Source organism: Tauraco erythrolophus, chromosome 31, assembly GCF_009769465.1.
Source record: "Tauraco erythrolophus isolate bTauEry1 chromosome 31, bTauEry1.pri, whole genome shotgun sequence".
In the NCBI taxonomy this organism is placed as follows: Eukaryota; Metazoa; Chordata; class Aves; order Musophagiformes; family Musophagidae; genus Tauraco; species Tauraco erythrolophus.
The window spans coordinates 1,124,604-1,146,254 of record NC_141495.1 but is presented as its reverse complement, the minus strand read 5'-3'; the positions used below and the strand labels follow the sequence as shown (position 1 = coordinate 1,146,254).

The window sequence follows — 21,651 nt, the reverse complement described above, 5'->3', positions numbered from 1 at the left end:
CCCCTTTTATCTTATTTTCGAAGAACCGTGGACGGGCACCTCCCAACCTGGTTACTTGTCGGGAACTTAATTTATTTGCCTTTGTTTTGTTGGTTTTTTACAGTACTTTCTGCTCCGGCCGGAGCCCGGGATTGACGTGATCAATAAACTGCGTTCTCGTTGCTTTATCGGCGTCTTGGGGGGGTCCGCGCCTGCGCCCCGACACCCCCTGCCAGGGAGGATGGGGTGGGGGGGGAGCCTGGCACCAGGGGCTCAGTCCCATGTGAAAACGGGGGGGCTTGGGGGGTCCTCCCCATCGCGGGGGGCTGCGCTGACACGGCATCCGGTCCCTCCATCCCTTTGTGTCGCTGGGATCAACGAACGCCGATCCCGGGCGCTGCCGCTGCGGCGGCCTCCATCCGGGGACGCCCCCCGGGAGGGACGGACCCCACCACGGGGGTCCCGGGGAGTGGTCAAGGGTCCCGGGGGGCTCCAGCCGCAGGGTTTGTCCCCGTATGTGGCTCTGCCGCCCCCCTCCGCCAAGGTGCGGTCACCCAAAAGGGCTGTTCTCCCCCCCCGCCGCCGAGCCCCGCCGTTAAAACAGCGGGAACCGAGGGTCAGCGGTCCCCACGCGTGACCCAACACCCCCCCGGCAACGCGCCCCGCGGCGGCGCCGCAAAAACGGAGCCGGCGTCACGGACAGGATTCGAACCTGTGCGGGGAAACCCCATTGGATTTCGAGTCCAACGCCTTAACCACTCGGCCACCGTGACTCCCGCGCCTCCCTCCGCCGCGCTCCGCCTAGACCGGGCCCCGCCGCCGCGCGCCCGCCCCGCCCCGCCCCGCCGCTGCGCCGCGCGCGGCCCCTCCCGGTGCCCCCCCCCGCCCCTCCCGGTGCCCCCCCCCGCCCCTCGGCCGCCCGACCGGGCCGGATCCCCCGCACGGGGGGGGGCGGAGCGCCGCGGAGCGCCCGACTCGGACCCGGGGCGCCGCGCCGGTACCGAGCCCCGAGCGGGCAGCGGGCGCGCAGCGCGGGCCCCGGGGCCGGTAGGGGGCGGCAGAGCGGGCGCGGCGCGGGGGCCGGCAGGGGGCGGCAGAGCGGGCGCGGCGCGGCGGGAGGCGGCGGGAGGCGGCCCGGCCCGCTCGAAGATGGCGGTGCGGAAGAAGGACGGCGGCCCCAACGTCAAGTACTACGAGGCCTCGGACACCGTCAGCCAGTTCGACAACGTCCGCCTGTGGCTCGGCAAGAACTACAAGAAGGTAGGCGGCGGCGGGGGGGGGCGGGGGGCGCCGCCACCGGCCCCCGCCCCGCCGGGCCCGGCCTGTCACGGCGCTGCCGCCATCGCCGCCCCCTCCCCTCCCCCCCCCCCCCCCCCCCCCCGCCCCGTCCCCGCGGCGGCGGCGCTGACCCCCCCCCCCCCCCCCGCCCCCCCGCAGTACATCCAGGCCGAGCCCCCCACCAACAAGTCGCTGTCGAGCCTGGTGGTGCAGCTGCTGCAGTTCCAGGAGGAGGTGTTCGGCAAGCACGTCAGCAACGCGCCCCTCACCAAGCTGCCGGTGAGCCCCCCGGGGGGGCACGGGGGGGGGGACGGGGCCCAGCGGCGCTCAGGGAGCGGGAGACAGCGCCCCGAGCAGCGACAGCGCCCCGGTGACCCGGGGACAAGGGCCTGAGCAGGGACAGCGTCCAAAGACGCGGGGACGGAGCCCCCGTGACCCCCAGACGAGACCCCGAAGACCCGGGACAAGGGTGAGCAGCGACGGTCCCCGGTGACCCGGGGACGGAGCCCCGATGGCCCAGGGACAAGGCCCCGAGCAGGGACAGCGCCCCACAGACCCAGGACGGCACCTCGATGGCCCCGCAGAGCCGGGGCAGGGCTGCGCTGCAGCGTTCGGTGGCCCGGGGACAGCGCCCGACCACGGACAGCACCCGGTGACCCGGCACGGTGCCCCGGTGCGGGACAGCGCCCTGGTCAGGGACGGTGGCCCAGTGTCCAGCGGACGGTCCCCAGTGACAGCAGGGTCCGTGCCCCAACGACCGGGGACAGTGTCCCACCGAGGGCAGCACCCCGAGACTGGGAGACGTCACCTCGTGGACCTGGGGCACCACCCCAGGGACCCCAGGATGGTGCCCCGTGGATGTGGGGACAGTGTCCTGGCACACGGACAGGTGCCCAAGTGGGGAGAGTGCCCCAGTGCCGCAGGGACTGCACCCTAATCCGGGGATAGAGCCCAACGAAGGGGTGACACCCCGACATGGGAATGGCACCCTGACAAGAGGATGGCACCCCAATGAGGGGATGGGTCCCCGATGTGGGGATGGCACCCCGACGAGGGGATGGCACCCCAGTGTGGGGATGGCACCCTGACAAAGGGATGGCACCCCGATGAGGGGACAGCACCCGCCCGGCTCCCCACCATGCCAGGGACACAGCCCACCCATGCAGCTGCCCCCCCCGACCCCGTTCCTCCCGTTGCAGATAAAATGCTTCTTGGATTTCAAGGCGGGAGGAGCCCTGTGCCACATCCTGGCAGCGGCCTATAAATTCAAGAGCGACCAAGGATGGTGAGCGCCCGCCTGCGCCCCTCGGAGCTGGGGGTCTTGGGAGCGGGAGGGGGCTGGGATGGGGGTCACGGGGCCAGGGGTGGGGGGATGCCCTCCGTGGGAGCGCCCTGGGGTGGCCTCGGCCGGGGGCTGCGCGGGGGTGGACTGGGTGTAGGGCACCCACCTCCACAGCCAGCAGGTGCCAGAGCATGTGTCCGTCCCCCCTCACCACCGCGGACCCCTAGCAGGGTTCAGGCGCGTGTCCCCCCCCCCACCCCACCCCCCCAGGCTTTGGATGCTGACGAGGAGACCTGAGCTGTGGCTTTCATGAGAGTCGCTCTTTTCTTCCAATAAGGCGGCGTTTCGATTTCCAGAATCCCTCGCGGATGGACCGCAACGTGGAGATGTTCATGACCATCGAGAAATCCCTGGTGCAGGTAAGAGGTGCCACCCCTGTGTCCCGCCCCCACCCCCAGCACCCCCCTGTCCCCCACCCGCTCACCGCTCTGCTCTCCTTCCCCAGAACAACTGCCTGGCCCGGCCCAACATCTTCCTGCACCAGGAGATCGAGCCCAAGCTGCTGAGCAAGCTGAAAGACATCGTCAAGAGGCACCAGGTCGGTGGCACCGCTGGGGTGGGGGGCACAGGGGTGCCCATCCAATGCCTCATCCTGGTGCTCCGCCCTGGACCCACTCCCTGGCTCTCCTCGCAGGGCACCGTGACCGAGGACAAGAGCAACGCGTCCCACATCGTCTGCCCTGTCCCGGGGAACCTGGAGGAAGGTGGGTGCGAGGAGGACCCCCTGCTCCGAGCTCGTGGTGACACGCTGCCAGGGGGGTGGGGGGGCTGGGGGCCGGAGCCGTGCTCGGTGCCACGGGCGGCTCTCGGTGGGACGGTGGGTCCGTGCTCAGCGCCGGCCCCGCGCTGTGTCTCCCGCAGAGGAGTGGGTCCGGCCGGTCATGAAGCGCGACAAGCAGGTCCTGCTGCACTGGGGCTACTACCCCGACAGGTGAGGGGTCCCGGGTGGGGGCTGCGGAGCCCGACGGAGCCCCCGGTGCCCACGGGGCGCCCACGCCACTGTGGGTGCCGCGCTCACCCCGTCTGTGCCCGCAGCTATGACACCTGGATCCCTGCCAGTGAGATCGAGGCCTCCGTGGAGGACGCCCCGACGCCGGAGAAGCCCCGGAAGGTAACGGGGTTCCCCAGGCTGGGACGGCGGCTGCGGCCCCCTCCCCTGCCCGTGGGCTGCGTGACGTGCCCGCCCCCCAACTTGGCAGGTCCACGCCAAGTGGATCCTGGACACGGACACCTTCAACGAGTGGATGAACGAGGAGGACTACGAGGTGACGGACGAGAAGAGCCCCGTTGCCCGCAGGAAGAAGATCTCGGCCAAGACGCTGACGGACGAGGTCGGATCAGGGCGGCGGAGCTGCGGGGGGGACGCGATGGGGGTCTCTGCTTGGCCACCCCACTCGGCCGGACCCTGCAACCCGCCGTGTCCCCCAGGTGAACAGCCCTGACTCGGACCGGCGGGACAAGAAGGGGGGCAACTACAAGAAGCGGAAGCGCTCGCCCTCGCCCTCGCCCACGCCAGAAGCCAAGAAGAAGAACGCCAAGAAGGGGTGAGCCTGGGTGGGGTGGGGGGCAGCAGGGTCGGGTCCAGCCCCGGGGCAGGAGCTGTGGGGAGGTCCGTCCCCAGGGTGCCGTGGTGACGGGGACGTCCCTCCCTTCGCAGACCTTCCACCCCCTACAACAAGTCCAAGCGCGGGCACCGCGAGGAGGAGCAGGAGGACCTGACGAAGGACATGGACGAGCCCTCGCCCGTCCCCAACGTGGAGGAGGTCACCCTGCCCAAGACAGGTCAGGGTGGGGGGCCGGCAGCCCCCCGGTGGGGTCCCCCCCACCACGAGCGTAGGCTGGAGCGGGGACCCGTCCCGGGGGTGCTCAGTGCCGCTTCCCTCCGCTGCAGTCAACACCAAGAAGGATTCGGAGTCTGCGCCCGTCAAGGGGGGCACCATGACGGACCTGGGTGAGTCTGAGCCGCCGGGGCTGAGTGCCATGGCAGGTCCCCTGGCACCGCAGACCCGGCAGTGCCAAAAACTGCCCCCGCTCTCCTCTCTGCCAGATGAACAGGAGGACGAGAGCATGGAGACGGCCGGCAAGGTGAGGCCCGGTGCCATCCGCTCCCCCTTGGCCCAACGCTCTTCCGAGGACGGTGTGCCCGCCCTGGCACCGGCATCACCAGCGCCGGATGGCCGCCTCTTCTGTCCTTCTTTCTTTGTCCCTCTTTTGGCAACAAAAAGGCCCCTTTCTGCCCTTCCCATCGCTGCTGGGGCCACGTGTAGCTTTGCCCCGCGCTTTTGGCCTCACCCTGCTCTCGGTGAGGATGAGGAGGGGCACAGAAGGGCAGCTCAGGACCCCCTCGCCCATGCGGTGCCGCTCTCCGGCAGGACGAGGAGGAGAACGGCGCCGGGAGCAAGGGGGAGCAGGCCAAGAACCCCGACCTGCACGAGGACAACGTGACGGAGCAGACCCACCACATCATCATCCCCAGCTACGCCGCCTGGTTCGACTACAACAGGTACGGCACCGCCGAGGCTGAGGCTGGTGCCGCGGGGCACCGCCAGGCCGGGCACTCCCTGAGCATCTCGCTTTGCAGCGTCCACGCCATCGAGCGCCGCGCCCTGCCCGAGTTCTTCAACGGCAAGAACAAATCCAAGACCCCCGAAATGTGAGGCCGAAGCCACCCCACCCCACTTCCCCGTCCCTGCCGGTGCCGGCGGGGCCGCGGCCGGCGCTGACGCCTCGCCCCGCTCCCCCAGATACTTGGCGTACCGCAACTTCATGATCGACACGTACCGGCTGAACCCGCAGGAGTACCTGACCTCCACGGCGTGCCGCCGCAACCTGGCCGGCGACGTCTGTGCCATCATGCGGTGGGTCCGGTGCCGGCGGCGACGGGTTCCGGCAGAGGAACCGGCGGGGTCTGAACCGCGGCTCTCCGCAGGGTCCACGCCTTCCTGGAGCAGTGGGGTCTCATCAACTACCAGGTGGACGCCGAGAGCCGACCCACCCCCATGGGCCCCCCGCCGACCTCCCACTTCCATGTCCTGGCCGATACGCCCTCGGGGCTGGTGCCGCTGCAGCCCAAGACGCCCCAGGTGGGTGCGCGGGGGGCGGCCGCCGCTCGCCCGGCCCCGTCCCCCCCCTCTGCCTTCCCCCCGTCCCCGCAGGGGCCGGGCGCGGGGTGGGGCGGGGGGGCGGGCGGGGGGATCGCACAGCTTCGATCCGTGCCTCAGGGCCGGCAGAGCGACGGCGACGCCAAGACGGGCCGCAAGAGCAAAGAGATCGAAGACCTCGTCACCGAGACGGTGAAGGGGAAGCCGGAGCTGGTAGGCGGCTCCTTGGGGTCCGTCCCCCCGCCGCTGGCCGAGGAAGGCTCCTTCCCTCCTCCCCCTCGCGCCCCGCATGCCGCCCTGCCCCGGGGAGCAGGGACGCGGGGGGGACACCGTGACGAGACGGGGCACGAAGGCTTCTCCGGGATGGAAGGGTGGGGGGGGGGACACCGGTGTCCTCGCGGCCCGTGCCCCCCCGTCCCCAGCGCCCCCTCTCCTCCCCCGGCAGCAGACCTCGGCCTCGCAGCAGATGCTCAACTTCCCCGACAAGAGCAAGGAGAAGCCGGCCGACATGCAGAACTTCGGCCTCCGCACCGACATGTACACCAAGAAGAACGTCCCCTCCAAGGTGGGCACCCCCCGCCCCCGTCCCCGTCCCCCCGCCCGCCGCCGCTCACCCCTCTCTGCCCCCCGCAGAGCAAAGCCGCCGCCAGCGCCACGCGGGAGTGGACGGAGCAGGAGACGCTGCTGCTGCTGGAGGTGAGCGGGGGTCCACGGGGAGAGGGGAGCGGGGCCGTCGTACCCCGCCGACGCCCCCCACCCCCATCCCGCAGGCCCTGGAGATGTACAAGGACGACTGGAACAAGGTGTCGGAGCACGTGGGCAGCCGGACGCAGGACGAGTGCATCCTGCACTTCCTGCGGCTGCCCATCGAGGACCCGTACCTGGAGGACTCGGAGGCGTCGCTGGGGCCCCTGGCGTACCAGCCCATCCCCTTCAGCCAGTCCGGCAACCCCGTCATGAGCACCGTCGCCTTCCTGGCCTCCGTCGTCGACCCCCGCGTCGCCTCCGCCGCCGCCAAGTCGGCTCTGGGTAACGTGGCCCCTCCCGGCGGGATGTGGCACGGGCCGGGGGTCCGGTGGAGTCCTGGGGGGCACAGGGCTTAGGGGAGAGGGCTGAGTCCTGGGGGAGTTCTACAGGGACGTGGGATGAGTCCTGTAGGGTTTCTACAGGGAGAGGGACGAGTCTTATGGGGAGATGGGACGAGTCCTGTAGGGAGTTCTGCAGGGAGATGGGATGAGTCCCATAGGGAGTTCTGTAGGGAGATGGGATGAGCTTGTGGGGAGATGGGTAAGTCCTGTGAGGAGACAGGATGAGTCCTATAGGATGGGACAAATCCTATGGGGAGAGAGGATGAGTCCTGGGGGGAGACAGGATGAGTGTTATGGGGAGATGGATACGTCCTATGGGGGGGTGGGATGAGTGCTATAGGGGATCCTGTAGGGAGACAGCACAAATTCTGTGGGGAGCTGGGGAGAGACCTATAGGGAGAAGGGCTGACTCCTACAGGGATTCCTCGAGGGGCACAGGAGTCTTAGGAGGAGGTGGGACGAGGTCTATAGGGCACCCTGTGGAGAGGCAGAACAGGCCCAGGGGGCACAGGATGGTGGCACACCCCCCGAGGGACACGCGGTGCGGAGACCAGGGCTGGCTCCGAGGGGCGGCGGGGTCCCCGCTGAGCGCCCTTGGCACTGCCCCGCAGAGGAGTTCTCCAAGATGAAGGAGGAGGTGCCCACGGCGCTGGTGGAGGCCCACGTGCGCAAGGTGGAGGAGGCGGCCAAGGTGACGGGCAAAGCCGACCCCGCGTTCGGGCTGGAGAGCAGCGGCATCGCCGGCACCGCCTCGGACGAGCCGGAGCGGATCGGTGAGCCGGGGCACGGCGCCGTGAGGTCGCCAGGCGCGGGGTGGGCGGTGGCAGAGCCTGACCCCCCCCCCTCCAATTCCATCCCTAGAGGAGAGCGGCGCGGAGGAGGCGCGGGCGGAGGTGCAGCCGGCGGAGGAGAAGAAGGAGGCGAAGGTGGGGGCTGGCGCGGGGTGGGGGGCTGCGGGGAGGGCGGCCGGGGCAGGGGCTCGAGTGGCCGCGGCGCCCGTCCCTCTGCAGGAGCCCCGGGATGGCACCGCCGAGGAGGAGGTGAAGGAGAAGCCCGGGGAGGTGCCCAAGAAGGAGGAGGAGAAGGGGAAGGAGGCGGAGGGCGAGAAGGAGCCCGACAAGGGCGACGGCGATGGCGTGGGTGAGTGGGCGCCCGGCTGGGCTGGGGGGGGATGCTGAGCCCCATGGCGCTGCCATGCCAACGCCGATGCTCTGCCCGGCCGCAGCGGAGCCCGAGAAGGAGAAGGAGGCGAAGGAGGGGCCGGACGAGGCGCCCAAGGAGCCGCCAGAGCCCGAGGCCGAGCGCAAGGCCAAGGTGGAGCGGGACATCGGCGAGGGGAACCTCTCCACCGCCGCCGCCGCCGCGCTGGCCGCCGCCGCCGTCAAGGCCAAGGTGAGGGGCTGCCGTGGGGCTGGGGGTGAGGGGGGGGTTGCAGCCTGGGCACGAGTGCTGACCCCCCCCTCCTCACCCCCTCCTCCCCAGCACTTGGCGGCCGTGGAGGAGCGTAAGATCAAGTCGCTGGTGGCGCTGCTGGTGGAGACGCAGATGAAGAAGTTGGAGATCAAACTGCGGCACTTCGAGGAGCTGGAGACCATCATGGACCGGGAGCGCGAGGCCGTGAGTGGCGGCGGCGGGGAGCACGGGGGGGGCGAGGCTGGGAGCTCGATGCCAGCATCTTGATGCCAGGATCTCAACGCCGGTGTCTCAACGCTGGGATCTCGGCGCTGGGATCTCGACGCCGGCGTCTCCATGCTGGTGTCTCGATGCCGGGATCTCACTCCGGCATCCCTGGCTGACCCCTGCCATGTGTCCCCCCCCCCAGCTGGAGTACCAGCGGCAGCAGCTGCTGGCGGACCGCCAGGCCTTCCACATGGAGCAGCTGAAGTACGCGGAGATGCGCGCGCGCCAGCAGCACTTCCAGCACCTCCAGCAGCAGCAGCAGCAGCAGCCGCCCCCGCTGCCACCTGGCACCCAGCCCCTGCCCGCCGTCGCCGCCGGCGGCGCCCCGCTGGCCCCCGCCGCCCACCCGCTGGGCACGCCACCCGCCCCCGCCATGGTGGCCCCCGCCGAGCCCGTGGGGCAGCCGCTGCCCGGGGCCCCCCCGCCGCAGCCGCCCCCGTTGCCGGGCGCCTCGGCCGTCCCGCACGGTGAGTCGCGGTGTCGAGGGGGCAGTGGGGGGGTCGGGGGGGCGAAGCCGGGAGCTCAACGCCGGGGTCTCGGTGCTCACCCCCCCTCTCCCCTCCCCGCAGCTCCGGCGCCGTTCCCCGGGCAGCAGCCGCCGTCCCAGAGCCTGGCTGGCAGCCTCGGTGGCACCGGCCACCCCGCCGTGCCCGGTAATGCGCCCGCGGCCCTGCCCTTCGGATTGCCTCCATCCGCCATCCCATTTAGCATGGCTAACCCCCCCGCCGAGCCCCTCGGCGCCACTTTCCCCGCTAACCCGCCCGCCCTCCCGCTGCATGGGGCCCTCGCCAGCAGCATGCCGTCCGGGGGGCTGCCCCCCCCACCCACCCACCCACCCGGCCTGGCCCTGCCGCACCTCGCGGGGGGCTCGGCCGCCGCGCACAGCCCCGCCATCGTGGCCGCCGTGCAGGGAAGCCTTCTTCCCAACCCCGGCCTCCTCGCAGGTGAGACATGGGGGGGGGTGTGTTGGGGGGGGGGGGGGATGTTTCCCACCCGGGATGGGGAGCAGGGGACACACTGGGAATGGCTCAGGGATGGGGGGACCCCACTCATGGGGGGGTGGGGGCTCAAACCTTCCCACCAGCTGTGGGGCAAGAGGTGCTCGTGCACCCCCTTGCCCCCCCCAGATGTGACCCCCCCCCCCCCTTTTTGTTTTTCTCTCCCTGCAGACCAAGGCCCCCCCCTGCAGACGGACCCCATCGCGCCCAGCCCCAGCACGGCCACCCCCGTCCCCCCCACCCAGTGAGCCCCCGCCGGGGCCCAGGACGCCGCGGCCCCCCCCAACCCCGCCACCACTGCCTGGCCCGGGGAGACCGGCCCCTCCCGCCCCTGCAAGGTGCCCCAAAGGAAGCCCCCCCCCACCTCGACCCCCTCCCCCCTCCAGCTTTGGTATTTTTTTATGATTGTCCTGGATTTTATTTAAGTGTTGGTCTCCCTGGGCGGGCCGGGGACCCTGTGCCCCCCCCGGCTATTTATGAGACAGCTCCGATCCCACCTGGCATATGGGCATTCCACCCCCCACCCCCCCCTCAACCACCCCCCCCAGCTCCTTCGCAGTTGTCATCCCCCTCTTCCTCCTTTCTTTCTTTTTTTTTTTTTTTTTAAAAAAAAGAAAACAATGAAAATAAAATTCCAAGTCCCTGGGGCGGGAAGAAACGGCCTCGTGATGCAGGGTCTGTCTCGGGGGGGGGGGGGCGATGGGGGGGACACAGAGATTCACGGACTCAGCGTCACTTTTCCGACACTTTATTCGATGCCGTGGAGCAATAATTTAGCCGGTGGGGCCGGGAGCGGAGGGCTGGGGGGGCTGCGGGGGCGGGGGGGGGTACAGTGGCCGTGGGGGGAGCAGGAAAACGAGGGAAAAGGCACAAAACCGAGTGATGGGCGGGGGGGGCACACACGGTGCCACGAGGGGTCTTCAGCCGCTCAGCACCATCCGGACCAGCTCTGCAGAGAGAGGAGGAGGGGGGAGAGGGGTGAGGGGGGGGGTTCTGCTGGGCCCCCCCAGCCCTCATCCCAGAGAGAGGCAGGAAAACCAAAGTCAAACGGCTGAAGAGTGCAGGGAGGACGCGGCGTCGCTGCCTGGGGGGGCTCTGCTGGCCCCCCCTACCCCAGCACCCAGCGCCGGCGCAGGGGGGCTCCATGCAGAGGGACATGCGGGGGGCGGGGGGGGGGCAGAGATATGGGGGGGGGGGGGGCAGCTGCACCGGGGGCGAGAGCGCAAACCAGGCGCCTTTTTTTTTTTTTTTTCCCTTCTGTTTTATTAAAAAAAAAAAAGACGCCACTGGAAAAAAAAAGGCAAAAAGGCAGAAAAAAAAACACTGTAAGGGGGGGGCAGGGGGGGAGGCGCGTACCCCTGCGGCGTCACCCTGACAAGATGTGTCGCACAAACGCTGGGAGGAAGGAAGGAGATATGATGGTCAGGGAGGGAGTGGGGCTGTGGCCGTGCCCCTCTGGGACCCCCAGATCCCCAGCACCCCCCCCCCCGGGACCCCCAGCACCACCCCCCCCGGGACCCCCGGCCGTCACCTTCGTAGTTGATGCAGCCGTTGCTATCCTCGTGCCCGGCCACCAGCTGCTCCACCTCCTCCTCCGTCATCTTCTCACCTGTGGCACAGCCTGTGTCACCCTGGGGTGATGGGGGGGGACACCAGGGGGCACCGGGGCACCCCAGGGCTCATGGACCTTCGGGGGGGTCCCCGGAGGCTGGGGGCTCACAGGGATCCCAGGACCAACTGGGACCACGCAGGGTCCCCGGGGCTGGGTGGGCTTGGGGGATCCTCAGGGACACCTGAGGGGTCCCGGGGGGGGCTGTCAGGGGGCATGGCTCACCCAGGGTGACCAGGACGTGGCGGATCTCGGCGCCCATGACGGTGCCGTTGCCCTCCTTGTCGAAGACCCGCAGCCCCTCCACGTAGTCCTCGAAGCAGCCCTGGTCCTTGTTCTTGGCGATGGTCTGCATCATGGGCAGGAACTGCTCGAAGTTCAGCGTCTTCAGGTTCATCTCTGCGGGGGGAGGCGGTGGGTGGGGGCCAGGGAGGCCTGGGGGGGGTGCTGGGGAGTCTGGGGGGGGGGGGTGTCCCCCACTCACCATCGCTCTTGGGGTTCCCCAGCACCTTCATGACCTCGGCGTTGGTGGGGTTCTGGCCCAGCGCCCGCATCACATCCCCGCACTGACTGTACAGGATCTTCCCGTCGCCGGTGCGGTCGAAGAGCTGGAACGCCTCCTTGAACTCTGCCGGACCCCCGTCAGTGCCGCCGGGACCCCCGGGGCACCGGGACCCCCCCCGCGCACAGGGACCCCCCCCCGCGCACAGGGACCCGCCCCACCAGACCTCTCATCCCGAGGGACCCCACACTGATGGGACCCCGCACCCTGCACCCCGCACCTCGGGGACCCCATCACCCGCCCCCGGGACCCCGCCCACCCCCCCCTGGATTTTTCCACCCCCCCGGGTCGGATTTCGCTCCCGCGCAGGATCCGGTTTCCCGGTGGAACCCGACGCCGGCGGGGACGGAGGTCGCGGCCCCCCCGCCAGGTGCGCCCGGGATGCTGCCCCCCCACACACACACCCCGAAGCGGTCCCGGGGCTCCGGGCCGCTCCCGTCCCCCCCGGGAGGAACCGAACGGCGGCGGCCGCGCCCCCCCCCGCAGGAATGCGCGGCCCGGCCCCGCGCTTTGCCCATATAAGGGCAAATGGCGCAAGAGGGGCCCGCCCCGTCCCGCCCCACCGGGCCCGGTCCGCACCCCCCGGGCCCCGCATCCCCCGGGCCCCGCATCCCCCAGGCCCCGCATCCCGCACCACCCCCCCGCCCCGCTGGCACGAACGGCCCCGCCCGCGCGAGACTCTGCCCCGGGAGAGGCCCCGCCGGAAGCGCTGGGGGCGGCGATGCCACGGGGGCACCGTGCCCGGTGCCCGGTGCCCAGTGCCGGTCACTCACCCGCAGTCTGCTCCTCCGAGAAGTCGCACTGCGGGGAGAGCGCGGCGGGTCAGCGGGCACCGGCACCGGCCGCCGCCCGCGCCCTCGGGGATGGCGCCTGCGCCCGGTGCCCGCCGAGCCCCCCCGCGCCCCCCCGCGCTGCCACCCCCGCCCCGCTCCCCGCACCCCCCGCCCGCCGGGCCCGGTGCCCGGTGCCCGGTGCCCCACCATGGCGCCGGCCGCTCCCGTTCCTGTTCCGCGCTCTGGGCCGCGGGCGGCGGGCGGGCGCTTTCTACCGACGGGCGTCACCGCCCGCCCATTGGCCCCGTGCCGGCTGCGTCACGGCGCGCTAATTAGGCGATGAATTATGCATGAGGGGGCGGGGACAGACGAGGCCACGCCCTTTCTGCGGGGGGGATTTTTTGTCTATAGATGGGCACGGAGCGGGGCCCGGGGGGGGGACACACGACGGCGGCACCCCACGGGTGACATCGCCACGGGCACCCCGGTGACGACACCCCATGGGCGACACCCCCGGGGGGCACCACGCCCTGACACACCCCCGCCCGGACCCACGGGGGGCACCCCACCCCACCCCCGGGGGGCACCACGATGGGGACATCCCACGGGTGGACACCCCACGGACCACACCCCGCGGGTGCCCCCCCACCAGGGACACCTCAAGGTGGGGGGGGGCACCCCAATGACCCCACCCCACGGGGGACACCCATGGGGGAAGGCCGTGGGAGTGTGTCACATGGGGGGGGACACCGCAGACCCCGAGGCCCCCCCGGGACCACACGAAGCCGGTGTCGTCTCCTCCCTCCTTTATTAGTGGGGGGGGGGGACACACACACACGTGGGGACGCGGCCCCGGGAAGGCAGCGAGGGGGGGTCGCGGCGGTGGCATCACGGCGGTGGCACGGCGGTGGCATGGCAGCGCTGGCAGCGGCTCTAACAAAAGCGTCTCCCCGGGTGGGGGGGGGGGCACAACCCCGGGCTGGGCCCCCCCCCGGCACCGGGAGGCTCCCCGGTGGGCGAAAGGCACGAGGTACATAACAGTCTGGGGGGGCACAGGGGGGGCTCGGCCTGGCCCCTGCCCGGCACATCTTTGGTCAGTGGCGAGGCGGGGGGCGGTGGGGGGGGGCAGCAGGAGCAGCCGGAGGACCCGGCCCCCCCCCCGCCCTTCCCACTGCCCCAGGCACAGCGGGGACTGGGGGTCCTTGGGGAGGGGGGGGGCAGCTCTAGGGGCTGCTCCGCTCGTCCTGCAGCTCATACCTGTGGGGGGAGAGAGGTGAGGGGGGGGGGGAACCACAGCCCCCCCCCCCCCCGAGAAACCCATTGGGAGCCCCCAGAGACCTCCCACCCCCCGGGACAGCCCCCCCACTCAGCCCCACTCACCAGTGGGCCCCCCCTTCGGACAGATCCACCTGCGCCAGGTCCAGATGGAGCTGGGGGAGAGCAAAGGCTCAGAGGGGCTTCCCCAGGACCCCCACCCCCCTAGACCCCCCCCCGGGACCCCCCCTTACCTTCCCCAGCGCCTCCTTCTCCCGCGACATGAAGGACAGGGTGGATTTGACGTGAGCTTCCAGCTTCCGCCGCGACGCTTCCTCCAGCGACAGGTCCCACTCGAACCTGGGACACTGGGCTGTACTGGGCGGTACTGGGAACCCCAGCCCTGTCCCCCCCCGCCCCGTCCCCCTCCCCACCTCTCATTGAAGTCAGGGTTGAGGGTCTTCTTCTGCACGCTGGTCTTCCTCTTGGTGCCGCGGCTGCGGTCGGGCAGCAGCACCAGGGACACGTAGGGGTCTGGCAGCTCCTTTGACATCGGCTTCAGCTTCCTGGGGTGGGGGGCACGGCTCAGGGTGGGGGGTCCCAGCCCCGAGCCCCCCCTCCCCACCCGACTGGTGGCCAACCTGCAGGCGTGGACGATGGCCACCAGCTTGTGCTCGTCCCGGTGGTACCAGAGTGTGAGCTGGAGGCGGCCCAGGGGACCCTCCGCCGGCTCCGGGCGGCTGCGGGGGCACAGGGGCAGCCATGGAATGGGGGGGGGGGGAAGCAGGGGTGGAATGGGGGGGGGGTTCGGCCATGGACTCACGCCTGGAGCCCCCCACCCCAGCTGGGGGTTTGCGTCTGGAGCAGACCCAGACGGGGGCTGGATGCTCACAGGGGTCTCGCCCCCCCCCAGCCCTACCTCTCAGCCGGGAGCAGGCGCTGGCGCAGCCCCCCTGCCCCGCACTCCTCCTCCCCCGGCACCTCCGCAGGCTGGGGGGCCACGTCCCCCCCAGCTGGGGCCACGCTGCCGGCCCCCACCTCCACCTGCTGCGACACCAGGACCTGGGGGGCAAGCAGGGGGTGAGGTGGGTCCCAGACCCCCCCCCACCCCCACTGCCCCCCCCTCCCCGCTCACTCACCCCCAGCTGCGCCCGCAGCAGGATCTGGCTGCCGGGGCCCCCCCCGGCCAGCGGGAACCAGCCGTCCAGCGCCAGCCCCTCGGAGGCCAAGAGCTGCGGCAGGGGGAGGCTGAGGGCGCCCAGGGGCTGCCCCCCCTCCTCCTTCACCTGCGGGCACAGGCGGCTTCAGCACCCCAGCACGGGACCCCCGCCACGGGACGGGACCCCCACCACGGGGATGCGGGGACGGGGCAGAGACCTGCAGCTCCAGTGACTCCACGTGGGGCCGCTTGATGAGGAAGGAGAAGCCTTCATCCCACACGGGCTCGGCGGTCGGGGTGGAGGTCTGGGGGTGTGAGAGTGGGTGAGAGACCCCCACACACCTCGTTTTCTCCCCCCAGCCCCCCTCGGCTCCCCCACCCCCCCGTCTCACCTTGGTCTTGACGGAGACACCGCGCACGGCCAGGCTGGCGAAGGCGGCCGGTGGCTTGGAGCCCTTCCGGAGCTGGGGACAGCGGGATGGGGACACGGGGGATGATGGTGATGATGGGGGATGATGGTGATGATGGGGGATGATGGGGGGTGCCCGGGGGGGATGCCGGGCACGGGGCAGCCACTCACCGGGAGGTCGGCGGCGCGGTCCACGAAGACGGAGAGGAGAGCGGCCGAGAGCTCCTCGCCCCGCGCCGGCTGCAGGAGGCTGTTGGTGTGCAGGACCTGGGGGGGGCCGGGTGGGTGGGCTGGGGGTCCCGCCACGGCATAGGGGGGGCGCAGGGACGGATGGGGATGTGAGGGACCAGGGATGGGGTAAGGGATGCATGAGGATGGGGATGGGAATGCCCAGGGACAGGAATGGGGATGGGGATGGGGATGCCCAGGGACAGGGTTGGGGAGGGGGCCTCCTGGGGAGGGGGCCGAGGCCCAGGGCCCGCTGTGCCCCCCTATCCCCACGCCCCAGGGTCTGTTACCTGCTCGAGGAGGGCGGCGCTGGGGCTGGGGGTCAGGGTCTCCAGCCGCACGTGCAGCCGCCCCGACTTCACCTCCTCCAGGGGCAGCCACTGGTGGGACAGGGAAGGTGGGTGAGACCCTCCCCTGGCGCAGCCCCCCACCCCACCCCAGTGCACCCCCCCAGCCCCCCCTCCTACCTCGTCCACAATTCGGCTGCTCAGCACCCGCCTCAGCGGCACCTTGCACCTGGGGGGGGGACAGGACTGTCAGTGAGGGCTGGGGGGGGCACCCACAGCCCCCCTGTGCCCCCCAGCACCCACCGGCCCAGGAAGTCGTCCTTGTCGATGTCCTTGTCGAAGAGGTCAAACTCCACGTCCTGCCCTGGGACGTTGTCCACGATCACCTGGGTGGGGGGAGGCATCACTGGTGGGGGCACCCCTGGGCACCAGCGTCCCCTCCCAGCCCCCGCTGCCTCAGTTTCCCCTCCCGGAGGGGGAACGGGACCCCCCAGCACAGCACATCTGTGCCCACAGGGGTGGGGGCAGATGGGGTGTGGGGACCCCCCGGTACCTCGTAGACCTCGTTCCAGCGGGGGTTGAGGTCCTCTTTGATGACGCGGCTGCGGAAGACCCTCCCGGCCACCCGCACCTTGGCGTAGGGGTCCGAGCGGCCCCTCACCACCCCCTTGAAGAAGTTGTCTTTGGCGATCAGGTTCTCGGCCTCCAGGAGATGGATCCGCAGCACGTGCTGGGGGCACAGGGACACGGCGGGCACTGGCACGGGGGCAGCTCCCTCCGGCCCCAACTCCCCTTCCTGCCATGGACCCCCCATCCTGCTCCCAGAACCCCCCCAGTCCTCAAGCCCCTTCCTACCCCCCAGGATGTCTCATCCTGCCCCACCAGTCCCTGAGCCCCATCCTGCCCCCCAAAACCCCCCATCCTGCTCTCCTTGTCCCCCAGAGCCCCATCCTGTCCCCCAGGACCCCCTTCCCACCCCGCAGGACCCCCAGCCCCATGTCACATCGCTCCCTCCAGCCCCCGCATCATTCCTCTCTGCGGGTCCCCTCACCCCATCCTGCCCCCCCATAAACCCTCCCACCTCCCCAGCGATGCCCCCCAGACCCCCCCAACCTCAGTGCCGAATTGGGGGTCAGGGCTGGCCTGGGTGGGCCGGTGGGTGCCGCTGGTGCTGGCCGGGGGGTCCGTCTGTCCTGGGGGGGGAGGTGGGGGGCCACCGTTCTCGGGGGCATCAAGGAAGAGCACCTGGGGGGCCAGGGGTCAGCAGGGGGGTGGCAGGGGCATGGTCCCCCCGGTCCCCCCCCAAGCCCCCTCCTCACCCGCAGGACCAGCTTCATGTAGAGGCGGCTGGCCGGCCCCGAGCGCTGGAGCTGGAAGGGCTGGTCCAGTGTCAGGTCTGGGGCGTCGAGCAGGCGGGCGAGGGGCAGCGAGAGGGACCCCAGGGTGCTCTGGCGGGGGTCGTCCTTCACCTGGGGAGGCACAGGGGGTCACGGGGATCCAGGGGCAAACAGGGTGCTGGGGGATTCAGGAGGGATATGGGGGGAAATGGGGCACGGGGGTTGGAGGATTTGGGGAGAACACTGGGGGAAATGGGGACAGGGACTGGGGGGGGACATGGGGGGACACGGGGCTGGGTGTGGGGTCTCGCCTGGATGTCCACGTCCTGGTTCACGGGGTCGTGCAGGAAGAAGCGGAAAGCGTCTTCCCAGACGGGAGCAGAGGTGTTGTAGATCACCTGGGGGGAGCGGGGTTAGACCCCACCGGCCGGACCCCCCCACCCCAATCCCACCTCTGTGCGGCCCCCCCGGCCCCCCCAGAGCCCCCGTCCTACCTTGCTCTCCCGCGTGACGTCCTGCACCGAGACCTGCACCATGGGGTTGGGCTCCTTACCCGGCTTCTTCATCTGCATAGAAACAGGGCGGTGGGGGGGGGGGGCCCACACATCTCTGCCCCCCCAGAGCAGGGAACTGGCAGCCCTGGGGTCCCCCCCAGCCCCCCACTCACGGGCAGCTCCTCGGCCCGGTCCAGGTACACAACCAGGATGGCAGCTGAGGGGGGGTCAGGTTTGGCCACGATCGTCCGGTTCCTCTCCAAAACCTGGGGGATGCACCCGGGGGGGGGTCGGCTGAGGCTGCCCCCTCTGACACCCCCCCCCCCCACCCCAAGCAGGGCTGAGCCCCAACAAACTCATCTCGGGGCTGAGCCCCACTCACCTGGCCCAGCTTGGTGGTGTCGGACAGGAGGGACAGCCACTCCAGGCGCAGGAGCAGCCGCCCCTGGCCCCCCTCCTGCAGCGGGAACCACTGCGGGGGCACAGGGGTCAGCGTGGCCCCCCCGGCCCCCCCCAGCACCCCCTCCCCGTCACCCACCTCCTCCAGCACCCGCGCCTTCAGCACCTCCCCGAAATCCAGCTTCATCCTGGGGGGGTGGGACAGGCTGTGAGCTGCGGTGCCGGGGGGGGGGCAGCAGCCCCCCCCCCAGCTGCCAGCCTGGGGGTCCGGCCCCCCCGCACCTGCCCAGTAGGTCATCCTGGTCGGGGTCTTTATCGAACAGCTCCACTTCCAGCTCCTGCCCCGGCACCTCGTGCACGATGAACTGGGGGACAGCGTCAGCGGTGGGGGGGATACGGGGAGTCCCCCTGCCCAGCACGGCCAGACCAGGGACCTCACACGGGTCCCAGTGTCCAGTCCAGCGGGGCTGGGGTCCTCCTGCCCCCATAGCCCAGCTGGGGACCCCGAGAGGGCCCCTGTGCCCCCCACACCGGCAGCACGGAGGTCCCAGCTGGTCTTGGTGCGGGGGACGATGGGGAGGTCCCGGGGGGGGGTCTCACCTCGTAGACCTCGTCCCAGGTGGGGTTGAGGTTGTCGTCGATGACGCGGCTGGTGACCACCTGGGTGCCGACGCGCAGGACGGCGTAGGGGTCCGACTTGCCCTCCACCAGCCCCCCCATGAACCGGTCCTTGGAGCGCAGGTCCCGCGCGGCCCGGAGGTGCACCCGCACCACGCCCTGCGGTGGGGGGGGGTGTCAGCCGGGGGGGCAGTTCCCCTGGCACCCCCCCACCCACCCAGGACCCCCCCGCCAGCCCTTACCCGGGGCAGGGGGCAGCGGAGCTGAGCAGCCTCGTGCAGGTCGGGCACCAGCGGGACCAGGAGGCGGTTGGGCAGGACGAGGTAGGAGGAGATGGCGTCCATGATCATCGTGTCCGACATGGAGCTGAGGGGGGGGCACGGTCACGGAGGGGGGGCCACGGACGGCACGGTCACGGGGGGCCAGGGAGACCCCGCGGCCGCGCTGGGGCTCACCTGAGCCCCGGGATGTCCAGCAGGTTGGTCATCCCCGTCCAGTTGATGTCCAAGGTCTGGGGGGGGGGAAATGGGGTCAGACGGGGGGGCAGAGCCCAGCCCCATCCTGTCTGGGGGGGGGGCTGGGGCTGCCGGTCCCGTGGGGGGGGGACACACTCACCGGGCGCCGGATGAAGAACATGGTGAGGGCCCCCACGATGGGCACGTCCCCGAGGAGGGGCTCCAGGATGATCCGCAGCATCCCATGGAGCTGGGGGGGAGACAACAGTGCTGTGACCCCCACCCCCCCAAAGCCCCCCCCGCCCCAGCAGAGCCCCCTCCCCCCCCCCTCACCTGCATGCCTTTCACCCCTGCTTTGCAGAAGAACTTCTTCACCTCCACGTCGATCTGGACGTCACCCACATAGCTGCAGAGATGGGACACTGGGATGGGGGGTCTCCACCACGACCCCCCTGGCCCCTCTCAGTGAGGGGGGGCTCCAGCAGCTGCTGTGCCGGGGCCGTGCCAGGGACTGAGACCCGGTGCCTTCGCCGCACGGGTGGCTCTGGCCGCTCACCTGATGTTGAGGTCCAGCAGGATCTGCTTCTTGTGGGCGCCGGGGTGAGCCCTGACCCCCAGGACCCGGAGAGGCTGCAGGGGGGAGCAGCGGTGAGCGGGGGGGGGGTGATGGGGGGTGATGGGGGGTACGGAAGGAAGCCCCTACCTTCTCGCCCATGTCCACCTTGGTGAAGGTGAAGGTCTGGAGGTGGCTGTTGGAGGCGCGGATGGACGGGGCCACGTTCTCCACCAGCAGCTTCTCCATGTACTGCCCGAAGAAGGGCCAGGCCTGCGCCAGGACCTGCCGGCAGCCGGACAGATGGACGGAGGGACGGGCATGGGGGGGTGGGTGGGCAGAGGGATGGATGGATGGATGGACGGATGGATGGATGGATGGATGGATGGACGGACACCTCACCTTGTTCAGCCATTCTGCCCTCTCCACATCCGGGAAGCTCACCTGCGGGCAGAGGCCGGGGGTGCCGTGAGGCCGGGGAGGGTTCCGGGTGGTTTTTGGCCGGACGTGGTGGAGCAGGGGGGGGGCCGGGGAGGAAGCCCAGCCGCGGGTTTCACTCCCATGTGATGGCACAGCCCCACCCTGCTCCGTGCCTCAGTTTCCCCAATCGGGCTGGCTCAGGGTGTGACAGTTGCAGCCGCGGCTGGGGGGGGGTGTCACCCCCGCAGCTGTGACCCACATCTGGCGGCAGCTCCAGCCCCGCTACCGAATCTGGCCCCGTCGTGGCCGTTCCCGGGGGTCCCGAGAAGGGGGGTCCCGGCCCCCCCAGCCCGCAGCCGGGCAGGAAGCGGCCCCCCCCGGGCCCAGTGAGTCACGGCCCGGCCCCGGCGCTGCCGGAAGGCCCCGGGCGGTACCGGGGGGAGGGTCACCCCATTGCGGGGAGCGAACGGGGGACCCACTCGGGGGCAGCGGGGTGTGATGCAGCATCTTGGCGGTCACGGGGGGACGTCGGTGCAGCAAGGGGGGGGGGCGGGCACGGGGAGTGCGGTGCAGCCGGCCCCAGGTGACCCCCCCCCCCCCCACCCCGAGCAGGAAGCTCAAGCGGGGCTCGGTGCAGCGGGGGAGGGGGTGACCCCAGCAGCGGGGCCCGGGTGGATGCGGTGCAGCTGACGGGGGCGCCCCGTGGGTCCCGCCCGGCCGGGGATGCCGAAGCGGGGTCCGCAGCGCAGCGGAGGGGGGGGGATCAGCCCGGCAGCGGGGCCCGGGGAGGATGCGGCGGGGGAAGCCCAAGCGGGGACCGCGGCGCAGCCGATGGGGTCAGCCCGGCGCGGGGGTCCCGCCGGGAGCGGATCCCGGGCGGGGGCTGCAGTGCGGCAGCCGGATGCTGCAGCCGATACGGGATTGTCCCGCCCGGCGGGGGGAGCCCGAGCCTGTCCCGGTGCCGCCGCCGCCGCCGGGCATAACGGCGCGGCACCGGGCGGGCACCCGCTTACCCATGCCGGCAGCTCCCCGCGGGCCGCGCCCAACCCGGCGGCGGCGGCGCGCACGGCGGCCTCCTCGTCGCGCTGCAGGCGGGCGGCCAACTGCAACCCGCGCTCCCGGGCGCGCCGCCGCCGCCGCCATCCCGCGTACAGCGCCAGCGCCAGCACCAGCGCGCCCGCGCCGAGCCCCAGCAGCCCCGCGGCGTAGGCGGGCAGCGCCCACAGCAGCCGCCGGCCCAGCGCGCCCAGCGCCGCCAGCCCCGCGCCCCGCCGCTCCATCCCGCCGCCGCCACCGCCGCCGCCGCCCGGCTGCGGCCACGCCCCCCGCGCCCCGCCCCGCCGCCCATTGGCCGCCGGCCACGCCCCGCCCACGCCGGCCACGCCCCGCCCCGCAGTTGGGCGGGGCCGCCGCGAGGGGGCGTGGCGAACCGCGCTGGTGGGCGGGGCCCGGCGGGGGAGGTCACGTGTCCCGCCGCTCCGCCCCCCGCAACGGTCCCGGAAACGGGGTCCCCGCGCCCCCGCCCCGCCGCCACCGGCCGCTCCGCCCCCCCCGGGAGAGTCCCAGCGGCGGATGGGGGGGGGGGGGGCGGGAGAGCGATCGCCGTTGAGGTTTTTTTTTTTTTTTAA

General features: G+C 71.6%; 3 protein-coding genes and 1 non-coding gene across 4 annotated transcripts; 1 reads left to right on the top strand and 3 right to left on the bottom strand.

Moving 5' to 3' along the window:
• Positions 1–670: 670 nt before the first annotated feature.
• On the bottom strand, positions 671–752 carry TRNAS-CGA (transfer RNA serine (anticodon CGA)). The gene has a single exon. It is a non-coding gene; the product is annotated as a tRNA-Ser (tRNA).
• A 366-nt stretch (positions 753–1,118) lies between these two features.
• SMARCC2 (SWI/SNF related BAF chromatin remodeling complex subunit C2) lies at positions 1,119–9,714 on the top strand. Its single transcript, XM_086628626.1, has 29 exons — positions 1,119–1,239; positions 1,417–1,536; positions 2,457–2,542; positions 2,877–2,958; positions 3,045–3,137; positions 3,234–3,303; positions 3,461–3,530; positions 3,635–3,710; positions 3,799–3,930; positions 4,028–4,143; positions 4,257–4,381; positions 4,491–4,550; positions 4,647–4,684; positions 4,972–5,102; positions 5,181–5,252; positions 5,344–5,457; positions 5,529–5,682; positions 5,821–5,913; positions 6,146–6,265; positions 6,334–6,396; positions 6,471–6,729; positions 7,400–7,561; positions 7,650–7,714; positions 7,799–7,928; positions 8,014–8,180; positions 8,271–8,405; positions 8,611–8,935; positions 9,038–9,412; positions 9,638–9,714. The coding sequence occupies exons 1-29, from the start codon at positions 1,129–1,131 to the stop codon at positions 9,712–9,714; spliced, it is 3,621 nt and encodes a 1,206-aa protein (XP_086484752.1). The 5' UTR covers positions 1,119–1,128.
• Positions 9,715–10,294: 580 nt separating this feature from the next.
• Positions 10,295–12,684, bottom strand: MYL6 (myosin light chain 6). The gene is made up of 6 exons (XM_086628466.1): positions 12,618–12,684; positions 12,411–12,438; positions 11,560–11,703; positions 11,301–11,474; positions 10,998–11,075; positions 10,295–10,415 (listed from the first exon to the last, which is right to left on the bottom strand). Exons 1-6 carry the CDS (start codon positions 12,618–12,620, stop codon positions 10,387–10,389), a joined length of 456 nt encoding a protein of 151 aa, XP_086484592.1. The 5' UTR covers positions 12,621–12,684; the 3' UTR covers positions 10,295–10,386.
• A 943-nt stretch (positions 12,685–13,627) lies between these two features.
• ESYT1 (extended synaptotagmin 1) lies at positions 13,628–21,089 on the bottom strand. Its single transcript, XM_086628491.1, has 31 exons — positions 21,037–21,089; positions 20,006–20,047; positions 19,754–19,888; positions 19,607–19,680; positions 19,384–19,456; positions 19,211–19,300; positions 19,051–19,106; positions 18,838–18,961; positions 18,578–18,754; positions 18,260–18,342; positions 18,117–18,165; positions 17,961–18,050; positions 17,752–17,844; positions 17,579–17,650; positions 17,396–17,482; positions 17,067–17,216; positions 16,861–16,992; positions 16,301–16,477; positions 16,051–16,133; positions 15,928–15,976; positions 15,751–15,840; positions 15,404–15,499; positions 15,216–15,287; positions 15,042–15,128; positions 14,804–14,950; positions 14,584–14,726; positions 14,306–14,404; positions 14,099–14,230; positions 13,919–14,024; positions 13,791–13,840; positions 13,628–13,667 (listed from the first exon to the last, which is right to left on the bottom strand). The coding sequence occupies exons 3-31, from the start codon at positions 19,850–19,852 to the stop codon at positions 13,634–13,636; spliced, it is 2,814 nt and encodes a 937-aa protein (XP_086484617.1). The 5' UTR covers positions 19,853–19,888; positions 20,006–20,047; positions 21,037–21,089; the 3' UTR covers positions 13,628–13,633.
• Positions 21,090–21,651: the final 562 nt, after the last annotated feature.

Bases quoted from the DNA above. Each gene is read 5' to 3' on its own strand.
- SMARCC2 (XM_086628626.1), top strand. From the start codon at position 1,129: ATGGCGGTGCGGAAGAAGGACGGCGGCCCCAACGTCAAGTACTACGAG. The intron at 3,531-3,634 runs GTGAGGGGTCCC...CTGTGCCCGCAG, and splicing joins TGGGGCTACTACCCCGACAG to CTATGACACCTGGATCCCTG. The intron at 3,931-4,027 runs GTCGGATCAGGG...CGTGTCCCCCAG, and splicing joins CCAAGACGCTGACGGACGAG to GTGAACAGCCCTGACTCGGA.
- ESYT1 (XM_086628491.1), bottom strand. From the start codon at position 19,852: ATGGAGAAGCTGCTGGTGGAGAACGTGGCCCCGTCCATCCGCGCCTCC. The intron at 17,845-17,960 runs GTGAGTGGGGCT...TGCATCCCCCAG, and splicing joins ACACCACCAAGCTGGGCCAG to GTTTTGGAGAGGAACCGGAC. The intron at 14,727-14,803 runs GTGAGTGAGCGG...CTTGCCCCCCAG, and splicing joins TGCTGCGGGCGCAGCTGGGG to GTCCTGGTGTCGCAGCAGGT.
- MYL6 (XM_086628466.1), bottom strand. The intron at 11,076-11,300 runs GTGAGCCATGCC...GCTGTGCCACAG, and splicing joins CCACGTCCTGGTCACCCTGG to GTGAGAAGATGACGGAGGAG. The intron at 10,416-10,997 runs GTGACGGCCGGG...CTCTCTCTGCAG, and splicing joins CGGCTGCATCAACTACGAAG to AGCTGGTCCGGATGGTGCTG.